We start from the raw sequence: 27,086 nt of genomic DNA, 5'->3' as shown, positions 1-27,086 counted from the left end.
GTCCGTCAGCTCCAGCCAGGATCTTCACCATGACGCAGCAGGAGGCCAACACATCCAACACCGTGGTGTCAGGTAATCTCATCATTGGGTGTTCTGATGTGTATGCATTAATGGACCCGGGTGCATCTCACTCTTTTATTGCACCGAGAGCCGTTCAAAGGTTAGGATTGATGGTCTCTGAGTTAGAGTGTCCCCTATGGGTCAGTGGACCCAAGTGTGACCCGTCAGTTGCAGAGTCAGTCTGCCAGTGTAGTCCAGTTTTTATAGAGGGAAGATGCTTGTCCGCCGACCTTGTGGTTCTAGATTTGACAGACTTTGACGTCATTCTAGGGATGGATTGGCTATCTACCCATGGTGCTACCTTGGACTGCAGGGACAAAGTAGTTATGTTCAGATGTCAGGATGGGTCAGAGGTCGTCTTCAGAGGAGACAAGAGGGGTACACCTAGAGGTCTAATTTCAGCTCTTCAGGCTCGTAGGTTGCTTAGGAGGGGATGTCAGGGGTTTCTAGCTCATGTGAGAGAGTTGGATAGTCATGTTAGAGAGCCCGCCTCAGTGCCTGTGGTGAGTGAGTTCTTAGATGTTTTCCCAGACGAGCTGCCAGGGTTACCACCTGCTAGGGAGATAGAGTTCGAAATTGAGTTAATGCCTGGTACCAGACCGATCTCTATCCCTCCCTACAGGATGGCACCAGCCGAGATGAAAGAGTTAAAAGAACAGTTGCAGGAACTGGTAGACAAGGGTTTCATCCGACCGAGTACCTCACCTTGGGGTGCTCCAGTACTCTTTGTGAAGAAAAAGGATGGATCCCTTAGGCTTTGTATCGACTACAGGCAGTTGAACAAAGTCACCATCAAGAATAAGTACCCATTGCCAAGGATCGACGATCTATTCGACCAGCTAGCAGGAGCGGGTTGTTTCTCCAAAATAGATCTGAGATCCGGGTACCATCAGTTGAGAATCAGAGAGGAGGACGTGCCAAAGACGGCCTTCAGGACCAGATATGGGCACTATGAGTTCCTTGTAATGCCGTTTGGGTTAACCAACGCCCCTGCAGCATTCATGGACCTCATGAACAGAATATTCAGACCATACCTGGATCACTTCGTTATTGTCTTCATAGATGATATCCTAGTGTATTCCAGGAATGCAGAGGAGCATGCCCATCATCTGAGGATAGTTTTGCAGACCTTGAGGGAACATGGCTTGTATGCCAAGTTCTCCAAGTGTGAGTTCTGGTTAAGGAGCATATCATTCTTGGGGCATATAGTGTCAGAGAATGGAATAGAGGTAGACCCCAAGAAAGTAGAGGCTGTGACTAACTGGCCCAGACCCACCTCAGTGACAGAGATCAGAAGTTTCTTGGGTTTGGCTGGTTATTACAGGAGGTTCGTACAGGACTTCTCCAAAATTGCAGCTCCTTTAACCAGATTAACCAGAAAGAATCAGAGGTTCGAGTGGACCGATCGATGTGAAGAAAGCTTTGAGGAGCTCAAGAAGAGGTTGACTTCAGCACCAGTGTTAGCTCTGCCAACCAGCAATGAGGACTTCACAGTATTCTGTGATGCATCCAGAGTAGGCTTGGGTTGTGTGTTGATGCAGAATGGTAGGGTGATCGCTTATGCTTCTAGACAGCTAAAGAGGCATGAGATGAATTACCCCACACACGATCTGGAGATGGCAGCAGTTATCTTTGCCCTCAAGATGTGGAGGCATTACCTCTATGGGGTAAAATGTGAGATCTTCACAGATCATAAGAGCCTGCAGCACATCTTGAGTCAGAGAGATTTGAACTTGAGGCAGAGGAGATGGGTAGAACTGCTCAGTGACTATGATTGTAAGATACAGTACCATCCGGGTAAGGCTAATGTAGTAGCTGATGCCTTAAGCCGGAAATCACTTGGCAGTCTATCCCACATCACGGCAGAGAGGAGACCGGTGGTGAAGGAATTTTATAAGCTCATTGAGGAGGGTCTACAGATGGAGTTGTCTGGTACAGGTGCTTTGATTGCACAGATGAAAGTAACCCCCGTGTTTCTGGAGCAGGTGGCTCAGAAACAGCACGAGGACCCAGAGTTAGTGAAGATTGCCAGGACTGTTCAGTCAGGCAAAGATAGTGAGTTCAGATTCGATGATAAGGGGATCCTCCGCTATGGGAACAGACTATGTGTACCAGATGACATCGGGCTTAAAGGAGACATTATGAGAGAGGCTCATAATGCAAGGTACAGTGTTCACCCTGGAGCCACCAAGATGTACCAGGATCTGAAGGGAGTGTATTGGTGGCCAGCTATGAAGAGGGAAGTGGCACAATTCGTGTCAGCCTGCGAAATATGTCAGAGGGTGAAGCTGGAACATCAGAAGCCGGCTGGAATGCTTAACCCGCTACCTATTCCAGAATGGAAATGGGAGAACATAGCTATGGACTTTGTAGTGGGGTTACCGGCAACATCCAACAGACTAGACTCCATATGGGTGATTGTGGACAGACTCACCAAATCTGCTCACTTCATTCCAGTTAGGAGCAACTACTCTGTGGATAAATTAGCGCAGGTGTATGTTGAGGAGATTGTCAGACTACATGGGGTCCCGGTATCTATAGTGTCAGATAGAGGGCCCCAGTTTACCTCCAGGTTTTGGCGGAGTCTGCAGAGTGCTATGGGTACTAGGTTGGATTTTAGCACTGCCTTCCATCCACAGACAGACGGACAGTCAGAGAGGACCATCCAGACCATAGAAGATATGCTCAGAATGTGTGTGCTAGATTTTGGCGGTTCTTGGAAGCAACATCTACCTTTGGTGGAGTTTGCCTACAATAACAGCTATCATGCTAGCATAGGGATGGCTCCATATGAAGCTTTGTATGGGAGGAAGTGCAGGTCACCTGTTTGCTGGGAGGAGGTTGGAGAGAGGTCCTTAGCAGGGCCTGAGCTTGTTGAGATCACCAGCAGGGTGGTGCCCATTATCAGAGAAAGGATAAAGACTGCCACCAGCAGGCAGAAAAGTTATGCAGACATCCGCAGGAAACAGGTAGAGTTTCAGGAGGGGGATCTAGTATTGCTCAAGGTGTCTCCGATGAAAGGGGTGGTTCGATTTGGTAAGAAGGGTAAGCTAGCTCCGCGGTACATTGGACCCTTTGAAGTCCTGCAAAGGATTGGGAATGTATCGTACAAGCTGGACTTCCCTGCTTCTATGGAGAGAATCCATCCGGTTTTCCATGTTTCCATGTTGAGGAAGTTCGTGTCAGATCCGGGCAAGGTTCTTAGCGAGCCTGATGTGGAGATCCAAGAGGATCTCACTTATGTTGAACAGCCAGTGCGGATTCTTGACACTCAGATCAGAAAGTTGAGGAACAAGGAAATCCCGATGGTGAAAGTCCTTTGGAACCACCACAATTTGGAAGAATGCACTTGGGAGACCCGGGAGTCCATGCTCCAGCAGTACCCCCACCTCTTCTGAGGTTAGTTGAGATGTGTTCCATGTGCTATATGTGTATGTTATGTTTGTTTCGCTATGCATGTACTAGTTGAGGAACATTCGGGGACGAATGTTCTTAAGGGGGGGAGAATGTAATACCCGGCTAGACTCCGGTATCGGAATTCCTACCGTCCGGTGGAATTTGGGTGTCGGAAACCTCTAGAAGGGTAAAAGCATGTTTTTATAAAATGTTTTCATGTATTTTAATGTTTTAAGTATGATTTTAAATAAGTTTTTGCATGAAAATTCTTTAAGGAAAAACCCAGGTTCGGCCGCCGAAACTCACTTTCGGCCGCCGAACATGCATGGACTTTGGGAGGCACGTTAGGCCCCCGAAAGTCTAAGTGAGGGAAGTGCAGGTTCGGCCACCGAACCTTATGTTCGGCCGCCGAACATTGCATGGATGCGGAGGCACATTCGGCCCCCGAACGTGGCCTGGCCAGCCACTATAAAAGGGTCCCCTTGGTCCGCACGGGCGAGCTTTTTCTCTCCCATTGTCGGCCAAGGTGAGTCTCCACCGTTCCTCCCTCGATCTTGAGTGTTTCCTCTAGATCTTTCATGGTTTTAACAAGTTTATAACGTTGTTTTGAAGATTTGTGAGCTTTGAGCAAGTTTTGAGTGCTTGGAGGTTCAAAGAGCTTAATCTCTCCATCTCCAAGCTAGGATCGCTTTCCTCTCGTTTCTTCAAGAGGTAAGGGTCGATCTTGAACCCTTTTTATGTTTTAAACAAGTTTTAAGTAAGATCTATGGGTAGAAATGCATGTTAGGACATATGTTGAGTTTATGGGTTTTGATGATGTTTGAGCAATGTAGCTTGTTTGTGTGTGTATGAAGTGTTGTAGATGGGGTATATGCATGTTTGAGGCCCCTAGGAACTTGTATGGGTGTTTTAGTTGAGAAATATGCATGATTTATGGTTTTGGGAGGCAGGAGGTTCATTCGAACCAAGTTTCTGCCGTTTGGCAGAAACCAGGTTCGGCAGCCGAAGGGAGTTTCGGCCGCCGAACCCCCCTTGTGGAGGCAGCTTTCGGCTGCCGAAGGTGCCCCCGAAAAGAGACTTTCGTCTCTGTCTGGCACTTTCGGCCGCCGAAGGTGCCGCCGAACCTAGCTGAGTTTCGTCTCTGTCTGGGGCTTTCGGCCGCCGAAGGTGCCGCCGAAGGTGCCCTGTTCAGCCATTTCATGCATATTTTCTGTGATGTTTTCATGATGTTTTAGGGGGTTTTTGGGGGATATATTAGAGTTGTGTTTATATATGTTTGGTCCCTCATTGGAGTCCACCTGTGTAGGTTCGGACCCGAGGAACCGAGGACCCCAGCAGTGAGTGAGCTGCTTCAGTGTCTGGTCAGAGCTAACCAGAGGTGAGTGGAAACAAGCTTAATGTTTTAAATCAAGTAATTAAATGTTTTGAGCATGTTTCATGCATCATGATGACATGTAATAGGCTGATTGCATTAGTACACGAATATGTCGCATTGCATTTTATTTTGTGGTTGTGGGTGAATGCTGTATGATCCAATTAGTCCACGAGACTTAATATATGATATAACAGGAAGACCAGGACCCCATGCTACGGCCTGGCACGAGACTTTATGTATGTATGACAGGAAGACCAGGACCCCATGCTACGGCCTGGCACGAGGCTTTATATATGATCTGACAGGAAGACCAGGACCCCATGCTACGGCCTGGCACGAGACTTTATGTATGTATGACAGGAAGACCAGGACCCCATGCTACGGCCTGGCACGAGACTATGTTGGGACTAATTGGTGACAGGTTCACCCTTGATGTGAATTGTCTGTGATATGATGCATTTCATGAAAGCATGAATTTTATTATAATGTTTTTAGTTTCTGCTCACTGGGCTTTTAGCTCACCCCTCTCCCCTAACCCCCAGGTTTGCAGGTACGAGTTTGATAGAGAAGAAAAGAAGAGAAAAGTCATATGTATGTAATAGCTAGAATATGTGGACATGACAAATGATAAGAATGTAATGTAAAGTTTGAAACAGTTATGTTTATGTAACTATGTTATTGAGGATAGAGATGTGCTTGACCATAGTAATTGTTAATCCCTTGGTATGTACATGATCTTATTTTATGATGAATATGTGAACCAACTCAACACTGAATGTATATTGCCATAGAGGCTTTGATGAAATCCCACAGAGGGATTAATGTTTATGTATATGATGAATACAGTGTATGCACAGGTTGAGTTTGGTGTATGAAGAAAAAGAAAAGTTTTTAATTCTTATGTATGTTTGTTGATCATGTATGGGATTAAACAGGTAAACAGGATGTATGTAGGCTTGCTACGGGTTCCGGCGGCCTTAAGCCGACCTGAATCCTAGCGCCGGTAGCGGTCCGGATTTCCGGGGCGTTACACAGTGAGCAGAATAATGAAATCATATATTAAAATTTCATGCTTTAATGAAATGCAACACATCACAACAAATCACATCTCGGATGGTATTGTCACCTATAGTCCTCTACATAGTCCAACTGTGCCGGGACGTAGAATGGGTACAACCGGTCTTTCTCTTAACATAACATATCATACATACCAATGTGCCAGGGACGTAGAATGGGTACAACCTGGACTTTCTCTTACATCGTGCCAGGGACGTAGAATGGGTACAACCTGGACTTCCATACCATATCATGCCGTAACATCATCATACCATATGAGGACTAAAGGATCATTCAATAACCAATCCACATCAACATCATAAATGCAATGCAACATATTCGTGAATACTAATGCAAACAGCCTACTATATCTCATGGCATTCATGATGCATGGATCATGCTCAAAATTCATATTTTCATTTATTTTAAAACTTAAGGTTTATTCCACTCACCTCTGGCTAGCTCTGACAAACTCTGTAGTAGCTGGCTCACTGCTGGGGTCCTCGGTTCCTCGGGTCCGAACCTACACAGGTGGACTCCAATGAGGGACCAAACATACATAAACATAACTCTAATATACTCCCCAAAAACCCCCTAAAGCATCATAAAACAACTACATAAAAACATGCAAGAAATGGCTGGACAAGGCACTTTCGGCGGCAGGTTCGGCGGCCGAAAGTCCCTCCAGAGCCGAAAGTCAGGCAGGTTCGGCGGCACCTTTGGCGGCCGAAACTCCCAGACAGAGGCGAAACTCATGCATGTTTGGCGGCACCTTCGGCGGCCGAAAGTCCCAGACAGAGACGAAAGTCTCCTTTCGGGGGCAACTTCGGCAGCCGAAAGGCCTGCCTCCCCAGCCATGTTCGGCGGCCGAAAGTGCCTTCGGCTGCCGAACCTGGTTTCTGCCAAAGGGCAGAAACTTGGCTCCTTTATGCACATTTGCCTCCAAAATTAACCAATCATGCATAAACTTGTTCTAAAACATACATACACATCATACATCACACCTAGGGGTCTCAAACTATCAAATACCCCAACTACAACACTTCAAACATGCCACATTGTTCAAAAACATAACATTTGCTTAAAAACTCATACAACCCTATACATGCCATTCTACCCCATAAAACAACTTAAAACTTACTTAAAACATACAATGAGCTTAAGATCGGCTCTTACCTCTTTAAGATCGGCTCTTACCTCTTGAAGATCGAGAGAGAGACGACCTAAACTCGGAGATCCAAGCAAATGAGCTCCTGAGTTCCCAAAGCTTTAAAACTTGTCTTAAATGCTCAAAACTTGCAATGAGAGGTGAAAACTCAAGAAAAATGGAGGTGATTTGGAGAAAGAACACAAGATCTGGGGAGAGGGAGGTCGAAAGCTAGCTATGGCCGAAAATGGGAGAAAGCTCGCCCATTTCGGCTAAGTGACCCTTTTATAGTGGCTGGCCAGGTCACGTTCGGGGGCCGAAAGTGCTTCCGCATGGATGCCATGTTCGGCGGCCGAACTTGACTTTCGGCGGCCGAACCTGGACTTCCCTCACTCATGCTTTCGGGGGCCTAACGTGCCTCCAAAACACATGCATGTTCGGCGGCCGAACTTGACTTTCGGCGGCCGAACCTGGGTTTTTTCCTCCAAAGACTTTTCATGCAAAAACTCATTTAATTTTCATACTTAAAACCATGAAATACTTTAAAACATTTTATGAAAACATGTTTCTACCCTACTAGAGGCTTCCGACATCCGAGATTCCACCAGACGGTAGGAATTCCGATACCGGAGTCTAGCCGGGTATTACATTCTCCCCCCCTTAAGAACATTCGTCCCCGAATGTACCTCAACTAGCACACATAGCATGGCATAAAATATAACATACATACATAGCACATAAACACAAGGAGATCTAACCTCAGAAAAGATAAGGGTATTGCTGGAGCATGGACTCCCGTGTCTCCCAAGTGCATTCTTCCAAGTTGTGGTGGTTCCACAGGACTTTCACCATCGGGGTTTCCTTGTTTCTTAACTTTCTGATCTGGGTGTCTAGGATCCGTATTGGCTGTTCGACATAAGTGAGATCCTCTTGGACCTCCACATCAGGCTCACTAAGAACCTTGCTCGGATCTGACACAAACTTCCTCAACATTGAAACATGGAAAACCGGATGGATTCTTTCCATTGAAGCAGGTAAATCCAGCTTGTACGACACATTCCCAATCTTTTGCAAGATTTCAAAGGGTCCGATGTATCGTGGGGCTAGTTTACCTTTCTTCCCGAAGTGAACCACTCCCTTCATTGGAGACACCTTGAGCAATACCAGATCCCCCTCCTGAAACTCTAACTGTCTCCTGCGGACGTCTGCATAGCTCTTCTGTCTGCTGGCAGCAGTCTTGATTCTCTCTCTGATTATGGGTACCACCCTGCTGGTGATCTCTACTAGCTCAGGCCCTGCCAAGGCCTTTTCTCCAACTTCCTCCCAGCAAACAGGTGATCTGCACTTCCTTCCGTACAAAGCTTCATATGGAGCCATCCCGATGCTAGCATGATGGCTGTTGTTGTAGGCAAACTCCACCAAAGGTAGATGCTGCCTCCAAGAACCGCCAAAGTCCAGCACACATATTCTGAGCATATCTTCGATAGTCTGGATGGTCCTTTCTGACTGTCCATCAGTCTGGGGGTGGAAGGCAGTACTGAAATCCAACCTAGTACCCATGGCATTCTACAGACTCCGCCAAAACCTGGAGGTAAACTGGGCCCTCTATCAGACACTATCGAAACAGGAACCCCATGCAGCCTGACGATCTCGTCCACATACACCTGCGCCAACTTGTCCACAGAGTAGCCACTCCTGACAGGAATGAAGTGAGCAGATTTGGTGAGTCTGTCCACAATCACCCATATGGAGTCCACCCTATTGGACGCCGCCGGTAACCCCACTACGAAGTCCATAGCTATATTTTCCCATTTCCATTCTGGAATAGGTAGCGGGTTAAGCATTCCAGCCGGCTTCTGATGTTCCAGCTTCACCCTCTGACACACTTCGCAGGCTGACACGAACTGTGCCACTTCTTTCTTCATAGCTGGCCACCAATAAACCTTCTTTAGATCTTGATACATCTTGGTGGCTCCAGGGTGAATGCTGTATCTTGCATTATGAGCCTCCCTCATAATGTCTCCCTTTAACCCGATGTCATCTGGTACACATAGTCTGCTCCCATAGCGGAGGATCCCCTTGCTGTCGAATCTGAACTCACTATCATTGCCTGACTGAACAGTCCTGGCAATCTTCACTAACTCCGGGTCCTCATGCTGTTTCTGAGCCACCTGCTCCAGAAACATGGGTGCCACTCTCATCTGGGCCACCAAGGCACCTGTACCAGACAACTCCATCTGTAGACCTTCCTCAATGAGCTTGTAAAACTCCTTCACCACTGGCCTCCTCTCTGCCGATATGTGGGATAAACTACCGAGTGATTTCCGGCTTAAGGCGTCCGCCACAACATTCGCCTTACCCGGATGGTACTGAATCTTGCAATCATAGTCACTCAGCAGCTCCACCCATCTCCTCTGTCTCAAGTTCAAATCTCTTTGACTCAGGATGTACTGCAGGCTTTTATGATCTTTGAAGATCTCACATTTTACCCCATAGAGGTAGTGCCTCCACATCTTGAGTGCAAAGATTACTGCTGCCATCTCTAGGTCATGTGTGGGGTAATTCAACTCATGCTTCTTCAGCTGCCTAGGAGCATAAGCGATCACCCTCTCATTCTGCATCAGTACACAACCCAATCCCACACGGGACGCATCACAAAAGACTGTAAAGTCCTCATCACTAGATGGCAGAGCTAAAACTGGTGCTGAAGTCAACCTCTTCTTAAGCTCTTCAAAACTCTCCTCGCACTGGTCGGTCCACAGAAACTTATGATTCTTCCTGGTTAACCTGGTCAGAGGAGCTGCTATCTTAGAGAAGTCCTGAACGAACCTCCTGTAGTAACCTGCCAAACCCAAGAAACTTCTAATCTCTGTCACTGAAGTGGGTCTAGGCCAGTTAGCCATAGTTTCTGTCTTCTTGGGGTCTACCTCAATCCCATTCTCTGACACTACATGCCCCAAGAACGAAATGCTCCTCAGCCAGAACTCACATTTAGAGAACTTGGCATACAAGCCATGTTCCCTCAAGGTCTGCAAGACCAACCGCAGATGATGGGCATGCTCCTCTGCATTCCTGGAATACACCAAGATATCATCTATGAAGACAATAACGAAGTGATCCAGGTACTGGCTAAACACTCTGTTCATGAGATCCATGAATGCTGCAGGGGCGTTGGTTAACCCGAACGGCATCACAAGGAACTCAAAATGCCCATATCTGGTCCTGAAAGCTGTCTTCAGCACATCCTCCTCCCTTATCTTTAGCTGATGGTACCCCGATCTCAGATCTATTTTGGAGAAACAACCTGCTCCGGCTAGCTGGTCAAATAGATCGTCGATCCTTGGCAATGGATACTTATTCTTGGTAGTGACTTTGTTCAACTGTCTGTAGTCGATACAAAGTCTAAGGGATCCATCCTTCTTTCTTACGAATAAAACTGGTGCACCCCAAGGTGAAGTGCTCGGTCGGATGAAACCCTTTTCTACCAACTCTTGCAACTGTTCTTTCAACTCCTTTAACTCGGCTGGGGCCATCCTATAGGGAGGGATAGAGATCGGTCTAGTTCCAGGCACCAACTCTATCTCGAACTCTATCTCCCTAGCAGGTGGTAAAACTGGAAGCTCATCCGGAAAAACATCTTGAAACTCTCTGACAACTGGCACCGAGGCCGGCTCCCTGACCTGACTGTCTAGCTCTCTCACATGAGCTAAGTACCCCTGACATCCCTTCCTAAGCAACCTACGAGCCTGAAGAGCTGATATCAGACCTCTAGGTGTGCCCCTCTTGTCTCCTCTGAAGACGACCTCTGACCCGTTCTGATCTCTGAACCTGACTACCTTGTCCCTGCAGTCCAAGGTAGCACCATGGGTAGATAGCCAATCCATCCCTAGAATGACGTCAAAGTCTGTCAAATCTAGAACCACAAGGTCGGCGGAGAGGCATCTTCCCTCAACAAAAACTGGACTGTACTGGCAGACCGACACTGCCACCGACGGGTCACACTTGGGTCCACTGACCCATAGGGGACACTCTAACCTAGAGACTATCAGACCCAACCTCTCAACGGCTCTCGGAGCAATAAATGAATGAGATGCACCCGGGTCCATTAATGCATACACATCAGAACACCCAATGACGAGATTACCTGACACCACGGTGTTGGATGTGTTAGCCTCCTGCTGAGTCATGGTGAAGATCCTGGCTGGAGCTGATGGACCTTCACCTCGGGAACCAGAAGAAGAGGCTGCCCCTCTCCCTCTATCTCTGCCACTGCCCTGAGTTGTGGCTGGAACTGCTGGCTGTGCCACACTACCAGAAGCTGTCTGCTGGGGTTGGCCCATAAAAGGCGCTCTAGGACACTACCGAGCTATGTGTCCCTCCTGTCCACATCTGAAACATGTATTAGTCCCAGCTCGACACACTCCTCTGTGCGGTCTTCCACATCTCTGGCATTCTGTACCATCTGAGCCTGAGCTCGAGCCACCGCCAAATCCCAGACCGGATTTCAACTTGTTCCAAAACTTATTCTTCTTCGGCTTCTTGGTGGTGTTATCCCACCTCTTCTTACCTGAGCTCTGAGAAGAGAACCCTGGCCCTCCTCTGCCTGGGGTCTTAACCCCTGAAGACTGGGTCACTGACTGCTTCACTGACCCCTCAACTATAGCACTTGCTTCCATTCTTCGAGCCATATCCACCACAGTGTGGAAACTTTCTCTCTCAGCTGACTGAATCAACGAGGAGTACCTGGAATGCAGCTTCATAACATACCTCTTGGCTTTCTTCGTATCTGTATCTAGAGCTTGCCCTGAAAAAGGCAATAGCTCCAAGAATTTATCCGTGAACTCCTCTACACCCATGTGCTCTGACTGCCTCAGTTGCTCAAACTCAATCATCTTCAGTTCTCTGGAACTGTCTGGAAAAGCCCAACCAGCGAACTCATTCGCAAATTCTTCCCATGTCATACTGTCTAGTCTCGGGTCCACATAACACTTGAACCATTCCCGTGCCTTCTTGCACTTTAAAGTGAACCCTGCCATCTGAATGGCCCTGCTGTCACTTGCCCCTAGCTCATCAGTTATTGTCTTCACCACTCTCAGATACTCAAAGGGGTCATCCCCTGACTTGTATTTGGGAGCATCTAGCTTGAGGTAATCTGTCATCTTCACTTTGCTCCCATCGACTGAGCTAGGTCTAGGAGGTTGAGTAACTGGGGCTGCTGGTCCTGTAGGTGGTGGAGGTGGGGGTGCAACATTCCCCGAGGTGGGGTTTGCCGGGTTTGGATAGAAGGGTGAGGGTGGATAAGCTGGGTACTGTGTGTAAGGTGGATAGAAAGGTGGATAGGGCATGTAGGTAGGGTAGGGGTTAAAGCTGGAGTAATCCGATGTACCTCCCATCGGATACCCAGAACCCTGTGGGAATGGTGGATAATGGGGTGGAAAACCATACCCCGAGGCCTGAACGCCTCCCTGAGACTCCCCTATCCCCTCTTCCTCCATGCTCACATCCAAGTTCCCATCCCTCCTCTGCTCCTCTTCCATAACCTCCCTCACATCTGAAGAACTTCCTCCTCTATCAGTCCCCCTTCTGCTAGCATCAAAAGACCTTCTAGGGTCCCTTGACACTCTTTCTCTGTTGGCTCTACAAGACATTGCCCTAGGCAATGTAGGAGGATGGGCGCTCGTGCCCTCATCCTCAGGTGGTACTCCGGTCAATCTTGCCGATCGACGGGTTCCTCTCATCCTATTTTCTGAAAAACAGTACACATCAAGCAAGCATTAGCATCATATGGTTCATGTGGGCACACATGAACCCTCATCACATACACATCACATAGCATAGCATATCATTAATGCACATGCATATAATCATGGCATTTCACATCATCAACAAAACAGGACTCCACATCCTATCCTAGTGGACATGATCTTCCTATTGTGCTTGACCTTCTGTAACATCTATGAGCCCGACACTCTAGGTCTGATCCTATGAACCTAGGGCTCTGATACCATTCTGTAACGACCCGAAAATCGGACCGCTACCGGCGCTAGGATCCAGATCGGCTTAAGGCCGCCGGGACCCGTAGCAAGCCTGACATAAAGCCTGTAAACCTGTATAATCCCATACATGATCAACAACATGCATAAAAATTTAAACTTTTCTTTCATTCATTTCTCATACACCAAACTCAACTTGTGCATGCACTAAAACAAAATCATAAACTTGACCCCTCTGTGGGATCTCATCAATGCCCCAATGGGCGATATACATGCGTTGAGTTGGCTAACATCTGTATCATCAAATATCTAAGATCATGCATCAACAAGGGATTACAATACTCATAGGGTCAAGCACATCTATAACCTCAATATACCTCATTACATAACATACTGTAACCTCTTACATTACATCATAGTATAATTGTCATGTCCACAATCTAACTATTACATAGACATACTTCAAAACTCTGGCTGACCTCCTGATCTACCCTGTACCTGCACATCTGGGGTTAGGGGAGAGGGGTGAGCTACAAAGCCCAGTGAGCAGAATAATGAAATCATATATTAAAATTTCATGCTTTAATGAAATGCAACACATCACAACAAATCACATCTCGGATGGTATTGTCACCTATAGTCCTCTACATAGTCCAACTGTGCCGGGACGTAGAATGGGTACAACCGGTCTTTCTCTTAACATAACATATCATACATACCAATGTGCCAGGGACGTAGAATGGGTACAACCTGGACTTTCTCTTACATCGTGCCAGGGACGTAGAATGGGTACAACCTGGACTTCCATACCATATCATGCCGTAACATCATCATACCATATGAGGACTAAAGGATCATTCAATAACCAATCCACATCAACATCATAAATGCAATGCAACATATTCGTGAATACTAATGCAAACAGCCTACTATATCTCATGGCATTCATGATGCATGGATCATGCTCAAAATTCATATTTTCATTTATTTTAAAACTTAAGGTTTATTCCATTCACCTCTGGCTAGCTCTGACAAACTCTGTAGCAGCTGGCTCACTGCTGGGGTCCTCGGTTCCTCGGGTCCGAACCTACACAGGTGGACTCCAATGAGGGACCAAACATACATAAACATAACTCTAATATACTCCCCAAAACCCCCCTAAAGCATCATAAAACAACTACATAAAAACATGCAAGAAATGGCTGGACAAGGCACTTTCTGCGGCAGGTTCGGTGGCCGAAAGTCCCTCCAGAGCCGAAAGTCAGGCAGGTTCGGCGGCACCTTTGGCGGCCGAAACTCCCAGACAGAGGCGAAACTCATGCATGTTCGGCGGCACCTTCGGCGGCCGAAAGTCCCAGACAGAGACGAAAGTCTCCTTTCGGGGGCAACTTCGGCAGCCGAAAGGCCTGCCTCCCCAGCCATGTTCGGCGGCCGAAAGTGCCTTCGGCTGCCGAACCTGGTTTCTGCCAAAGGGCAGAAACTTGGCTCCTTTATGTACATTTGCCTCCAAAATTAACCAATCATGCATAAACTTGTTCTAAAACATACATACACATCATACATCACACCTAGGGGTCTCAAACTATCAAATACCCCAACTACAACACTTCAAACATGCCACATTGTTCAAAAACATAACATTTGCTTAAAAACTCATACAACCCTATACATGCCATTCTACCCCATAAAACAACTTAAAACTTACTTAAAACATACAATGAGCTTAAGATCGGCTCTTACCTCTTGAAGATCGAGAGAGAGACGACCTAAACTCGGAGATCCAAGCAAATGAGCTCCTGAGTTTCCAAAGCTCCAAAACTTGTCTTAAATGCTCAAAACTTGCAATGAGAGGTGAAAACTCAAGAAAAATGGAGGTGATTTGGAGAAAGAACACAAGATCTGGGGAGAGGGAGGTCGGAAGCTAGCTATGGCCGAAAATGGGAGAAAGCTCGCCCATTTCGGCTAAGTGACCCTTTTATAGTGGCTGGCCAGGCCACGTTCGGGGGCCGAAAGTGCTTCCGCATGCATGCCATGTTCGGCGGCCGAACTTGACTTTCGGCGGCCGAACCTGGGTTTTTTCCTCCAAAGACTTTTCATGCAAAAACTCATTTAATTTTCATACTTAAAACCATGAAATACTTTAAAACATTTTATGAAAACATGTTTCTACCCTACTAGAGGCTTCCGACATCCGAGATTCCACCAGACGGTAGGAATTCCGATACCGGAGTCTAGCCGGGTATTACATTAGCCAATATCTTTTGTATTCAAGGTTAATTCTTAAGTTTAGAAACATGGTAGGTTTTTTATTATCAATAACTATTTATGAGCACTTGTTTATTTTTTACTTGAAAAGTTATAGCAAAAGTAAAAATTCATGGCTTTGGCAAGTCTTAGCCATGTTTAACTAATGCCTTAATCATACAAGTATATATATATTCAAGCTCAACTATTTATGTTTCAAGATAACTATCAAAACTATTGCTAGCAATGAGAAAACTGATATAGCCACCTACATAAATACTAATATATTGTTTATGATTCAACTAAATTTTCAAGTATACTAAATTGAGTGGAGTAATGTAGTTTAAGAATGGATTTGATAATCTAATTGCAATGCTTAGTCAAAATTTCTATAAAAGATGCATAAAAAGAAAGTAAGAAAAATACATGAAATAAAATAAAATGATATAATATAATACATGAAAATAAAAAAAATGTAACATATATATAGTTTCTTCCCCTACACTTGACCAACATATTACCCTCAATGTGTAACAAAAATTAAAAGAAAAAGGATATGAACTAAACTTCCATTTTCAAATGCATGTTGGCAAGGCTTCAACCAGTAGGTAGTTGGAGAAGGATCCGAACATGATTAAGCAGGTGTTGTAGTATGCAAGTTGAAGGAAATATGCCTCTCATTTATAGAGCATCTTATTGCTTCCTTGCAACTACAAAGCACTCTGATTAATTTCTCCTCTTTCAAGGAAATAAGAACATGGTGAAAATAATGCCTTCTATCAACCATCAACAACATTTATGTGAACCATTTCTCTCGACAAGCATTCAAAAAGTTGAGCTATTAAGCCACTTGAACTTATGCATATTGATGTACAAACTAATTAATTTGCATTCATTTAGTAAAAATAGATACTTTCTACTCTTGTATTGATGATTCTAATAGAAATATATGGGTTATTTCATGAAGCAAAAGTCATAAGCATTTGATGCATTCAAGAGTTTTAAGGCTTTTATGGAGAATAAAAGTGGCTATGGAATTAAAGCTCTAAGGTTTGATAAAGGAAGCAAATTCACATCTAAAGTATTTTGTGTGTTTTGTCAATCACATGGAATACGCCTTCTTTTAACAGCGCCAAGATTACCATAATAAAATGGTATGGCCTAATTGTTCTTAACATAGCTAGAAGTATGTAGAAAGACAAAAGTATACCTAAAAAATTCTTTTTGTGATATTTATTTGTCTAACAGATCTCCAACAACAAATGTAAAAGACAAGACTCCCTAAGAAGTATAGAGTGGAGTAAAGCCTAATGTTAATAATTTGCAATTTTTTAGAAGCATTGCATATGTCCATGTGTTTGAACAAGAAAGATATAAGTTTGATGATCAGAGTGTCAAGCATGTTTACATTAGCTATGATGCAAATTCAAAAGGCTACAAGCTATACAATCCAAGCAACGACAAGATTACAATGAGTCAAGATGTTGAATTTAACAAAAAAATAGCTTGGAATTAGGAGCAAGAAGACTTCTTCTCAAATTTTGAAGAAGAAAGCTAAGAAAATACGATGCATGTAAGAGACAACTCTATTTCCATCTCTAACTCACATTGCATCACCAACTTCTCAAGCAAATTCAAGTGAAAGGCCGCGAAAGTTGAAAAGCATTTAGGAACTTTATGATGAAACTGAAGATATCACTGATTATTATGATAATTTATTTTTGTCTTCTTATAGATAGTTAGCCTTTAAACTTTGATGAAGTTGTAAAAGACAAAGTGGATACAGGCCATGGAAGAAGAGATCAAAGCAATCAACAAGCACAATACTTAGGAATAATAACTCTTTCTAACGGTTATGAAGCTATTGAAGTCAAATAGATCTTCAAAATAAAGAAGAATGCAAGTGGAGATGTGCAAAGATATAAAGTAAGGCTCATTGCTAAAAGCTATAAACAAAAGCTTGGAGTAGATTATGAAGAAGTATTTGCACCAATTGCTCGAATAGAGACAATACATTTAATTATTTCACTAACTGCTCAAATAAAGTGAAAGATAAGTTAGTTGCAAGTAAAGTTAGTTTTTCTAAATAGTTATTTTAAAGAGGAAGTCTATGTTAAATAAGCATTGGATTTTGTAATTAAAGGTCACGAAGATAAAGCATTGAGGCTAAAGAAAGCACTACATGGATTAAAGTAAGTACTAAGAGCATGGAATACTCACATTGGTAAGTATTTTCAAGATAATGAGTTTGCTCGTTGCTCTCATGAATATGCCCTTTGTATCAAAACATATAACAATAGAGATATATTATTTGTTTGCATTTATGTTGACGATCTCATCTTTACTAGTAATAACCACGTTTGTTTGAAGATTTTAAGAAGGCTATGTACTTGAGTTTGAGATAACAGACATGGGTCTTATGATATATTATTTGAGCTTAGAAGTAAAGTAAATACATGATGGAATTTTTATTTCACAGCAAAGATATGCAAGGGAGCTAGTAAGGAAGTTTAAGATGTTTAATTGTAATCCGGTAAACACACCCATGAAATGTAGAATAAAGTTGTCAAAGTTTGATGAAGGTAAGAATAAAGATCCTATTGTATTCAAAAGCCTTATGGGAAGCTTAAAGTAGTTGACATGTATGAGGCTAGACATTCCCAACTTAAGTAGTGGTCTTTCCTAATTCCTTAATTGTTGAAGGGAGTTCCTCCATATTGAGTTCATGATTTTCAGTTTCTTTGTTTGTAGGAAGAGATTATCCCTTCTCTTTAGTATTTAAGTTCAGCAAATCAATGAAGGAGATATGAAAAAAATTGTCAAAATTTTTTAGTATTTCAACTCAAGAGATTTTCAAGTTTTATCTAAGAAGCCTATTTCATTGCGATGTAATCAGAAAATTTTATCCTCATAAAATTTCAAAAATAGACCCATAATTCGATCCATTTTTAAGGACTTTGAACACATTCTTTGTCTTGTTGATGATGACGGGAGAGGATGATGGCCTGAGTTTAAAAGCCAAATTAAATTTTTGCCACATTTAATTATAAAAAAATACTTATTTTAAAATTATTTATTTTCATTAATTTAAAAAAAGTTAAAACAAATCTTATTTTCTTCTATTAAAAAGGTATGATCCATTTCTATTAAAAATCTTTACGCTCCTCCTACATAATGGGCCGATTTGATGTGAGAGTCAGACTTGCGTCCAAAGTGTTTACCTTATAAAAATACAAAAATAAACTATCCTTTTGTTTGTAACATTTCCCAACCAGCTTCAGTTTAATTCGTAAGCAGGAAACTTATAAGACTAATCAAGTTACTAACATTTTCTTTTAATTTTAAAACTTCATCCCATGCTTTATTTAATATCTTTTTTTAGTAATTTTAATAATACATGCATTTATAAATCAATTATTATCAAACATGACATGCTTGAAAAATATTTTAACCAAACACATAATTACTAAAAATGAGTTAGTGACTTTGTTAACACTGTCAGATAAAAAATTATAAATTGGATCAGAACATTGATAAGATGGAGGATCAAGTTACAACTACAAACACAAGAACTTCGAAAACCGGAAGAATAAAAAGTAAGTGCATAAAATAGCACAAAACCCCTGACCATCTTTCCTAAGCAGCATTACCCTGCTCTGCAGCAGCTTCAAACGTCTCCCCAGCTACAAGCTCTGGGACCTCATCATCATCTTCTGGTGCTGCAGTTGCTGGATCACCAGCACTCGGTGCCTGCTTCTGGATCTGCTCCGCCAACTTCTTTAGGTTGTCCAAATTATCAGGACCTATAAATCAGCAGTTTTTTAAAAAAAAAAGAGTTAATAGAATACAGTTTAGTACAAATTCCAAATATAACAAAACTACTGTGTACTGAAAATTGGAATTTGCATACCCAAATGACTTAGAACTTGAGGGAGAATATCTTGCAATTCTGAAGAAAAAAGGTAAATGAAAACTCGTCAGCTCTCAATCAATGTAAGCTCAATTGTACACATGGGGCCGAGCAAGAAGAATGATTAAAGACTTGAATATTTAGAATTGCAGCCTAAATTTCATATTAGGGACGTCATACACCATTTTTGTTCTTCATTTCAGCAATTTCAGGATTCAGAAGACCTGAGTGACTAGAATCATGTCTAGATTTCATATAAAGCATTTTGACTGTCTTTCTGCAATTTGAGATTCAGGTACACTAATTTCTAGATATTTGTAAAAATATAAAAAGGAAAAGGTTGGAACCTGAATATCTTTTGAAAATCATAGCAAATCCGAGAAGGAAAATAGGAATAACCGGATTTGATAGTCTTCAATGGGATTCAAGAAACAAACTGAGAGAAGGAGAATAACTGCACAAGAAGGAAGAAAGGATGGGAAGGAAGAAAGACACCATTCAAGGAGTACATGCTTTCCAACTGATTTCAGCATCAAGCCAAAAAAAAGTAACTAAATTGTGAAGTTGTTGAGGAACCCATCAGATATGCACACAATTAATTAAAGAAAGAGAAGTGCATAACAAGTTTTTTATTTTCATTTCCTTTTTGTCTTTTTCTTTTATAGAATTTGCTAAATTCAATCAATCATACTCTTTCACTCCCTCCCTTTCGCATCATCCACCTCTGCTGACCTGTTGGCCCCTTTTCACCTTCTTTTCTTATCTACTCTACTACTATCCTTACTCCCATTGCTTCATACCTCTGCTGCCTCTCAATCCCCTCACCATTTTATTTTTCTACTTGTTTCACAGAAGTCTGCTGCCCACTAATGTAACTCGCATTGATTGAGCTATATTTTTTGTTAGAATCAAGTTTCATGTAGTTTGCTTTAGTAAAAAAAAAAGGATAAATTCTAATTGGTTTATGCTATTAACATGAACAGTTCTATTATGTAAGATAAGGTGACTTATTTCATTAATTGTGCATCTTACCTCTCAGGTGACTGGGCTCCATGACTCCTTTAAGCCCAAGACAACTTTAATTAATCATGAGCACAGTATACGAAATTGTAAGGTTCAGAGTCTTTGAACTTCTCTATTATTGGACAAACAATTTCACAGGAGTCCCATATTTTATTGCTATTGCCCGACATGATTATGAACTAGTTGATCAATTAACTTCAAATTTGACTAAATTTTTCCGGTATAATGTTTGTGACATCATTATGGTGGAGATATACGACTAGAAAACAGCCATAGACAGTCAAACATGATCTTGTTCATCTTGTTTTGATTCTTAATCATGCCACGGACAATCAGTAAAGTCTGAAATTCATTATCCATTCTTTTATCACTTATCCATTGCTTTTGAATCCACACAAACCCCTTTATACAAACTTTTATGATCTTTCATGTATTCTTCTTTGACTTCCACTCAACACTTCCTATCTATCCTACTTTGATGTCATTAAAACAACTCAACTAATATTTAGAGAACATCCTTTTTTTTTTTTAAAAAAAAAAAAAAAAAAAACATACATCAACTTTGATAACATTCATATGATAACTTTTGCTTGTTCATCTTGGCCACAACCACAATAATGTATTGAAAAGGCAAAATCAGAAAATCCAAATAACGGAAATAAAAATCATGGAATGTCTAAAAGTGATGAGAGTGATAGAGCCATACTCTTTGTCTGTGGAGAGCCGCTAACAACCCATGTATTGGCAGCAATGGATGCTTGAACTGAAATAAAATTTTAGCAGTGGTTTACTAAGAGCAAAAGATGTAAATAAATCAATCCATGAGAAGAAAAAGATGCCATCACCTTTGGGGTTTACAAATTGGATAACTACGTCATCTTTGAATATGTTGACCTCCTCAATTGCAGGAATAGCATTCACTCCTATTCTCTTCAGTGTGCTCTGAAGCCTTTTATCATCTGTAGTGGTGGTCTTGTGCACAGCCTTCTTCTTTCTGTGGTAAGGAACAAATATTTAAAAGAATATTTGCGACCAAGTACTACCAGAAATGAATCGTAGCCAGAGAAAACCATTCATAACAAAATTTAAATAGTACCCAAATGGTAAAAAAATCAATGAAGGACAATTGAGACGAAACAAACATACTCGCTAAATATTGGCACTGAAAAAACTTCTTCCATTGGAAATTTAAAGCAATTATTTTTCTTTTTAAGTTCAAACAACTTGACATTATAATATAAATTTGATAGGAATTGGAATACACATCCTACCTCCTCATGCTGCCCTTCCCACCAGTGCGAACGGCACCAGCCATCTTCATAAGTTTCTCCCTATTCATCTGCATATAAGAAAGGGATACGAGAAAATAAGAGCTTCACATCACATACCAATAACAACTATAAAAAGAAGCAAGCGAATATAGAGAATGACCCGGGGAGGGGGATTTACGTAAAAATAGCTAAACCCTGAACACAAAAGCCGCATAGAAAGCTAATTGACAAAGAAAAGAGACCAAAATCGAAGGCATAAAATCATCTGCCCGCAGCAAGTTCATCAGTATGCTTTAGAGTACCCAAAATTACTCGGAATCAAAGACACTCAAACATGGACATGACACCTGAAATCACAGTTGTGAGAAGAAATCTGCGAGATTTTTTAAAATTAGCAAGTCCCACCTTCGAGCATGCAACTGAGAGAGGACAAGGCAATCGTCCGAGTTCGAAGGAGGATCAGAGAAGACGGGCTGGGGGAGAAATGAAAAGCAGGTCGAGAGGAAAGACGAAGAAGAAAGGGATATATGAAAGGGAAATGTGATTTAGGGTTGGTTCGCAACTCGGCATTTAGACGATGTAGATTTTTTGGCCACATGTAGTTTTTTGATTTAGGGTTATAAAAAAAATTTAATTTCATTAGTTTATTAGAGAATGAATTATTATTAGGATAAAATATACTTTATTTTTTTTTAATTTTAATATAATTATGAAATTAATTTTTATATTTTTATAATTAAATATTTAAATTATTTTATAATTAATTCATTCAAATAGAAAATCTTTTCATTTATAATTTTATTAGTAAAAATTTTTTTGAATATTTTAAATATTTAAAATATTTTTATAATATTTAAATTTTTATCAAAATATTTATATTATATAAACTATATTTTAGTTTTTAAATTTTGATGTAATTAATATATTAGTCTTTATATTCAATTCATTCAAAATTATAATTCTTTCATTTATTATAGATATTAGTTTAAAATCAATACGATTTTTTTTAAAATATTTTTTATAAAAATTTATAACCTATCTAAAATTTAGTTGATATCTTTTAAAAATAGCTGAAATTATAAATATTTTTTAAAAATTTTAAAATTATAAAACATTTTGGTATTTTAATAGACGAAAATTGAAGAGCAATAAATGCTAAAAATTAGTTGAATATGATAATATAAATATAAGTTAACGGAAATTTAAGTATTTTTATAAAAAAAAAAATTAAAATATTTAAATTTTAATAAATAAAGGAGAATGAATGAAAATTTAACTCTTTAATATTTTTAATTTAAAAAGAAACAATAAAAATATTTTTATACATGTAATTGCAAAAAATAAATAAAAAAATTAAAATTTAAACGGATTGATTATAGAGATATTTAAATGTTTAATTTTAAAAATAAGGTAATTAATCTGTTAATTATATTAAAATTTAATGATTAATGTGTAGTTTATCTATTTAAAAAAGATAATAAAGATATTTTTATACTTTTAACCGTAAAAATGGATGGAGGACCTCCATTTGAACGGACTAATTATAGAGCAATTTAAGTATTCGATTTTAAAAATATAAAAATTGATCTATTAATTATGTTAAAAATCAGATATTAAAGTGTAATTTATTCTTATTATTAATTGATAAATTTTAAAAAAATTTATTAATTTATTTTTTTAAGATTAATTTATTTAAATATTAATATATTTTATAAAATTAAAGTATTTAGTTTTCTTTTAAATGATTAATTATTTTAAATATTTGTATTGTTTTTTAATAAACATATTTATATTATTTAATAATTATAATTTTTTTAATTAATATATATTATTTAACTCATATAATTTTAAAATTTCAAACTATTTAATCTTTTTATTTAAGATTAAAATAAATAAATTCATATTTTTTAACAAAATAACTAAAAATTCTTATAAAATATAGAAATCTTTTAATTAAGAAATTTTCAAATAAAAACAAACTATTAAATTTATTAAAAATCAAAAAAATTGATAGTATTTTTCCTTTCCGCTTATCAAACCTTTTAATCGCTTTATTATTAAAATTTTATTAATTAGTGCACTAATGAATTTAGTCTAATAGCAAGTATATTTCAGTAAATAAATCTGAAAGGTTTTAAGTTCTACTCTCTCAATTTTCATTAAAAAAAAATATTACCAACTATTATCTCCTTAATTAGTAATAAGTGAAATTACTAAATAATTCCCCCTTAATGAGTCCTTACCATTTCAAGTTATAATTACCTAATTTTAAAATCACAACTACTTAATTCTTGTAATTTTAAAATTATAATTATTTAATTTTATAATTCACAATATAAACTAAATAATTAATAATTTAAAAAATACTAGATTTTTCAAAAGCATTAGAGTTCAACCATGCAGCTTCACAATGTTTTGTATGATTTGGTTCATAAGTTGGTATATTGGTGTATTTCCTTAATTCTTGGAGAAATAATTTTTTTTACATTATTAAAATAATAATAAATTTTATGAAAATCTGAGTATTAATTTTAAATAAATAATAGACTTAAAATGTGAAGTTATTGAAGTTTTTAATGTAAAATGAAATTTTAAGGAGTTAAAGGACTAGCATGAAAGCCTTAAAAAGTTTAGAGGACCAAATTGTAACTTTACAATTATATGATAGAAAAGCAAATGCAATAGAGGTGGTGGAAGCTCTTCGTTTTAAAATCCAACGGAATCAAATAAATTGAAAACTAAAATTTTAGTATTTATAAAAATTGAATTGAATTGATTTTGATCAGAAATCAAATTAAATTAATCTGATTTAATTTGATTTGATTCGGTTTGATGGATTTTAATTTTTAATAAATTTTTTATTTTTCTACTTTATTTTTAGTATTTTAAAATCTAATTAAAATATTTTAATTTTAATATGATCTAATTTTTCTATATTATTGAAAATAATATATTATTATCACTAAACGGTTCGGTTTGATTTTTTCTGATTAAAATCAAACTGAACTGAAATAATTAAAATTTTTGAAATTAAAAATTAAACCGAATCGAAATGAATAAAAATTAAAGTAAAATTTTAAATTAATTTAATTCGATTAATTTTTTCGATTTGAACTGAATACTGGTATTAAGGATGCAAAATGGGAGAAGAAATAAAGAAAAAAGAAAAGTAAAAAAGGGAAAAGATAGGGAGGAAAGATAAAGGAAAGGAAAGAAAGGGAAAAAGCAGAAAGAGAAGAAAAATAAGCAAGAGAAGGCAACAGTTTTTTGAATTAAAAAGGTGAGTTCTCTAATTTTTCACCATTGATTGATTTTTTGATATGTTGATGATATGTATGTCTATAAATTACGATTTTAATTTGGTAAATTTTCAATAGTTTAATTTGAAGATAGTAATTTATGAAATTACAAATCCTTTAAAAAAATTACAACTAATTAAAATTACAAATCACCTACAGTTATTAAACAAAAACAAAAGAAAGTATTCTATTGCAATCTATTTGCCCGAATATCCTATATAAAGAGCCTTCAATCTTTGGGCTTTTAGGCCATAGTTTGGCCTTGAATTCTTCCATGGGCTTTGGAATCGGGCCTCTACTTCTTCTTTGGCAAGTAAACAAGATTGATTGGAGATGCCTCCAAGTTGATAACATGGGTTAGGCTTTGAGGATGTGCACCATTTGGTCCATTAGGCAATTATTTATCTCCTAATAAATCCTTAAAATTTAAGTAAATTAGAAACTTACCTCATGTGTTAGTGTTGGCTGTCTGAGCCATATGTAAAACCTAATTGAGCACTTGCTCACTTTAAGGTCTAACCTACTAATTCTTTAATCTATGAATATTATTATTATTATTAAAAAATTAATTTTTAAATTTTCAGAAATCTATTAAAATATATTTAATCTATGAATATTATTATTATTATTAAAAAATCAATTTTTAAATTTTCAGAAATCTATTAAAATATATTTATCTTTTTTTTTATCAACGAAATAATCATTTCATTCACTTTTATTTATTTCTGTCAAATTATCTCTCTTTTATTTTTTTTTTCGGTTCTTTTTATATATAAAAAAATTGGGTTATTGAAAAAGAAGAAGAAAAAAAATTGGGTTATTGAAAAAAAAGAAATAAAATAAAAATTAAAATTTTAAAAATTGAATTATTGAGGAAGAAGAATAAACTGGATTATCTAGAAAGAAGAAGAAGAATTGAGTTATTGAGGGCTAATTTGGATTTTAAAAATAGTATCTCTTATTTTTTATTTATTTTTAACTTAAAATACGACGAAATGATTATTTTATTGATAAATAAAAAATATAAAAATATTTTAATAGAATTTTAAATGTATAGAGATTAATTTGTTAATAATAATAATATTTAAAGACTAAATAATAAATTTTTAGACTCAAACTTTGATAATGACTAAAAAAAACCCTCAAATAATTTAGAAAATAGAAGCATTACTAATTACTTCCAAATGAATAGAACGATTTATGTGGACTAAAGTGATACTAAGACAATGTACAAATTTCTTATCTTTTCCTCACATGATTTCGTTCTTTCCCTTTCAATACATTTCTAGGGGTAAAAAAGAAAACAGGCTGTGAAGTCCAATAGCATCATAAATTGGCTACTAGTTGCCGACAGAGGTACATATTGGGTGGACAAAGGCTACATTCCAAAACACAACTACACAAAAGCCCCTATTTCATTACACCTACAATAAATACCCATTACAAGGTGGGGCTCCTAATTTTATTGCAATTTGCCTCTGCCCTCTTCAGCCATTTGCAGACAAAATACTCCTTGCTTTTCCGTAACTTCGCAATTAGATCTGTCAATACATTACCTGACCAGTAGGATGCTTATTGTGAAGTATTCGTAAAACTAGATAGAGCTTCTATATATTTGTGTCACGGCGTTTAATGGTTAAATTAAATTAAATTTAAATTTCAACTATCCTTATCTATCATAAAAATTAATCATTTGGATTTGCAATTACAAATCAATGTAATTTAATATATCTCATTTGTTGGTTAATTATTAATTTATAATTACAAATCATTTAATTACTCAAACTCTCTCAACTATCAAAATAAATTTTATCTAATTAATATCATATTATTATGAAAAATAAATAAAGAGCCAATTCAAGCCATTTATTTAGGTTTCAAACGCAAATCACTTATTTATATTTTGTTAAAATACAACTGGAAATATAAATTAGAAAGTATTATAAAAAAATTAAATGAAAATAAAATAATTATATTTAGTATTACATTACAAATAATTATGTTAGGATATGTACAATTAGTTAATTGATTCATAATAACTAAATCATAAGACATAATCATAGGAAATATTAGGAATTTTTATACAGAAAATCTCTTTAATTCTCTTGTGTTTTTACATGGTATCAAAACCTTCAATTTTTTTGAGGTTTTTGTTTCGATACTATTCATCAGTATTGTTCAAGCACATTGTTCATCAGTATTGTTCAAATGCACTGTTCATCAGTACTGTTCACGATGTCTGACAGTCGCATATAGTTTTTATGTTGCCTCTGCCTTGCGATTCTAGCTTTGTATTGTTTTGATTTTTAACA

The 27,086-nt window shown here is 38.5% G+C and overlaps 1 protein-coding gene across 3 annotated transcripts; it reads right to left on the bottom strand.

The window, feature by feature from the left end:
* Nucleotides 1–18,774: 18,774 nt before the first annotated feature.
* Nucleotides 18,775–22,054, bottom strand: LOC110621887 (nascent polypeptide-associated complex subunit beta). Of its 3 annotated transcripts, none has more exons than XM_043959452.1 (6): nt 21,823–22,054; nt 21,476–21,543; nt 21,050–21,198; nt 20,911–20,967; nt 19,182–19,220; nt 18,775–19,074 (listed from the first exon to the last, which is right to left on the bottom strand). In XM_043959452.1, the coding sequence occupies exons 2-6, from the start codon at nt 21,541–21,543 to the stop codon at nt 18,908–18,910; spliced, it is 480 nt and encodes a 159-aa protein (XP_043815387.1). In that variant the 5' UTR covers nt 21,823–22,054; the 3' UTR covers nt 18,775–18,907. The 3 variants fall into 3 exon arrangements, with proteins under 3 accessions (XP_043815387.1, XP_021621857.1, XP_043815386.1); XM_021766165.2 differs by having other exon boundaries at nt 21,881–22,050; XM_043959451.1 differs by lacking the exon at nt 21,823–22,054 and adding an exon at nt 21,718–21,762.
* Nucleotides 22,055–27,086: the final 5,032 nt, after the last annotated feature.

This window comes from Manihot esculenta, chromosome 9 (assembly GCF_001659605.2).
Source record: "Manihot esculenta cultivar AM560-2 chromosome 9, M.esculenta_v8, whole genome shotgun sequence".
Taxonomy (NCBI): Eukaryota; Viridiplantae; Streptophyta; class Magnoliopsida; order Malpighiales; family Euphorbiaceae; genus Manihot; species Manihot esculenta.
This window is presented reverse-complemented; position numbering and strand designations above follow the sequence as displayed.

Coding starts and splice junctions, on each gene's coding strand:
- LOC110621887 (XM_043959451.1), bottom strand. CDS start 21,759: ATGAACTTGCTGCGGGCAGATGATTTTATGCCTTCGATTTTG. Junction 20,968..21,049: donor CCAATTTGTAAACCCCAAAG/GTGATGGCATCT, acceptor ATTTTATTTCAG/TTCAAGCATCCATTGCTGCC. Junction 19,075..19,181: donor TCAAGTTCTAAGTCATTTGG/GTATGCAAATTC, acceptor GCTGATTTATAG/GTCCTGATAATTTGGACAAC.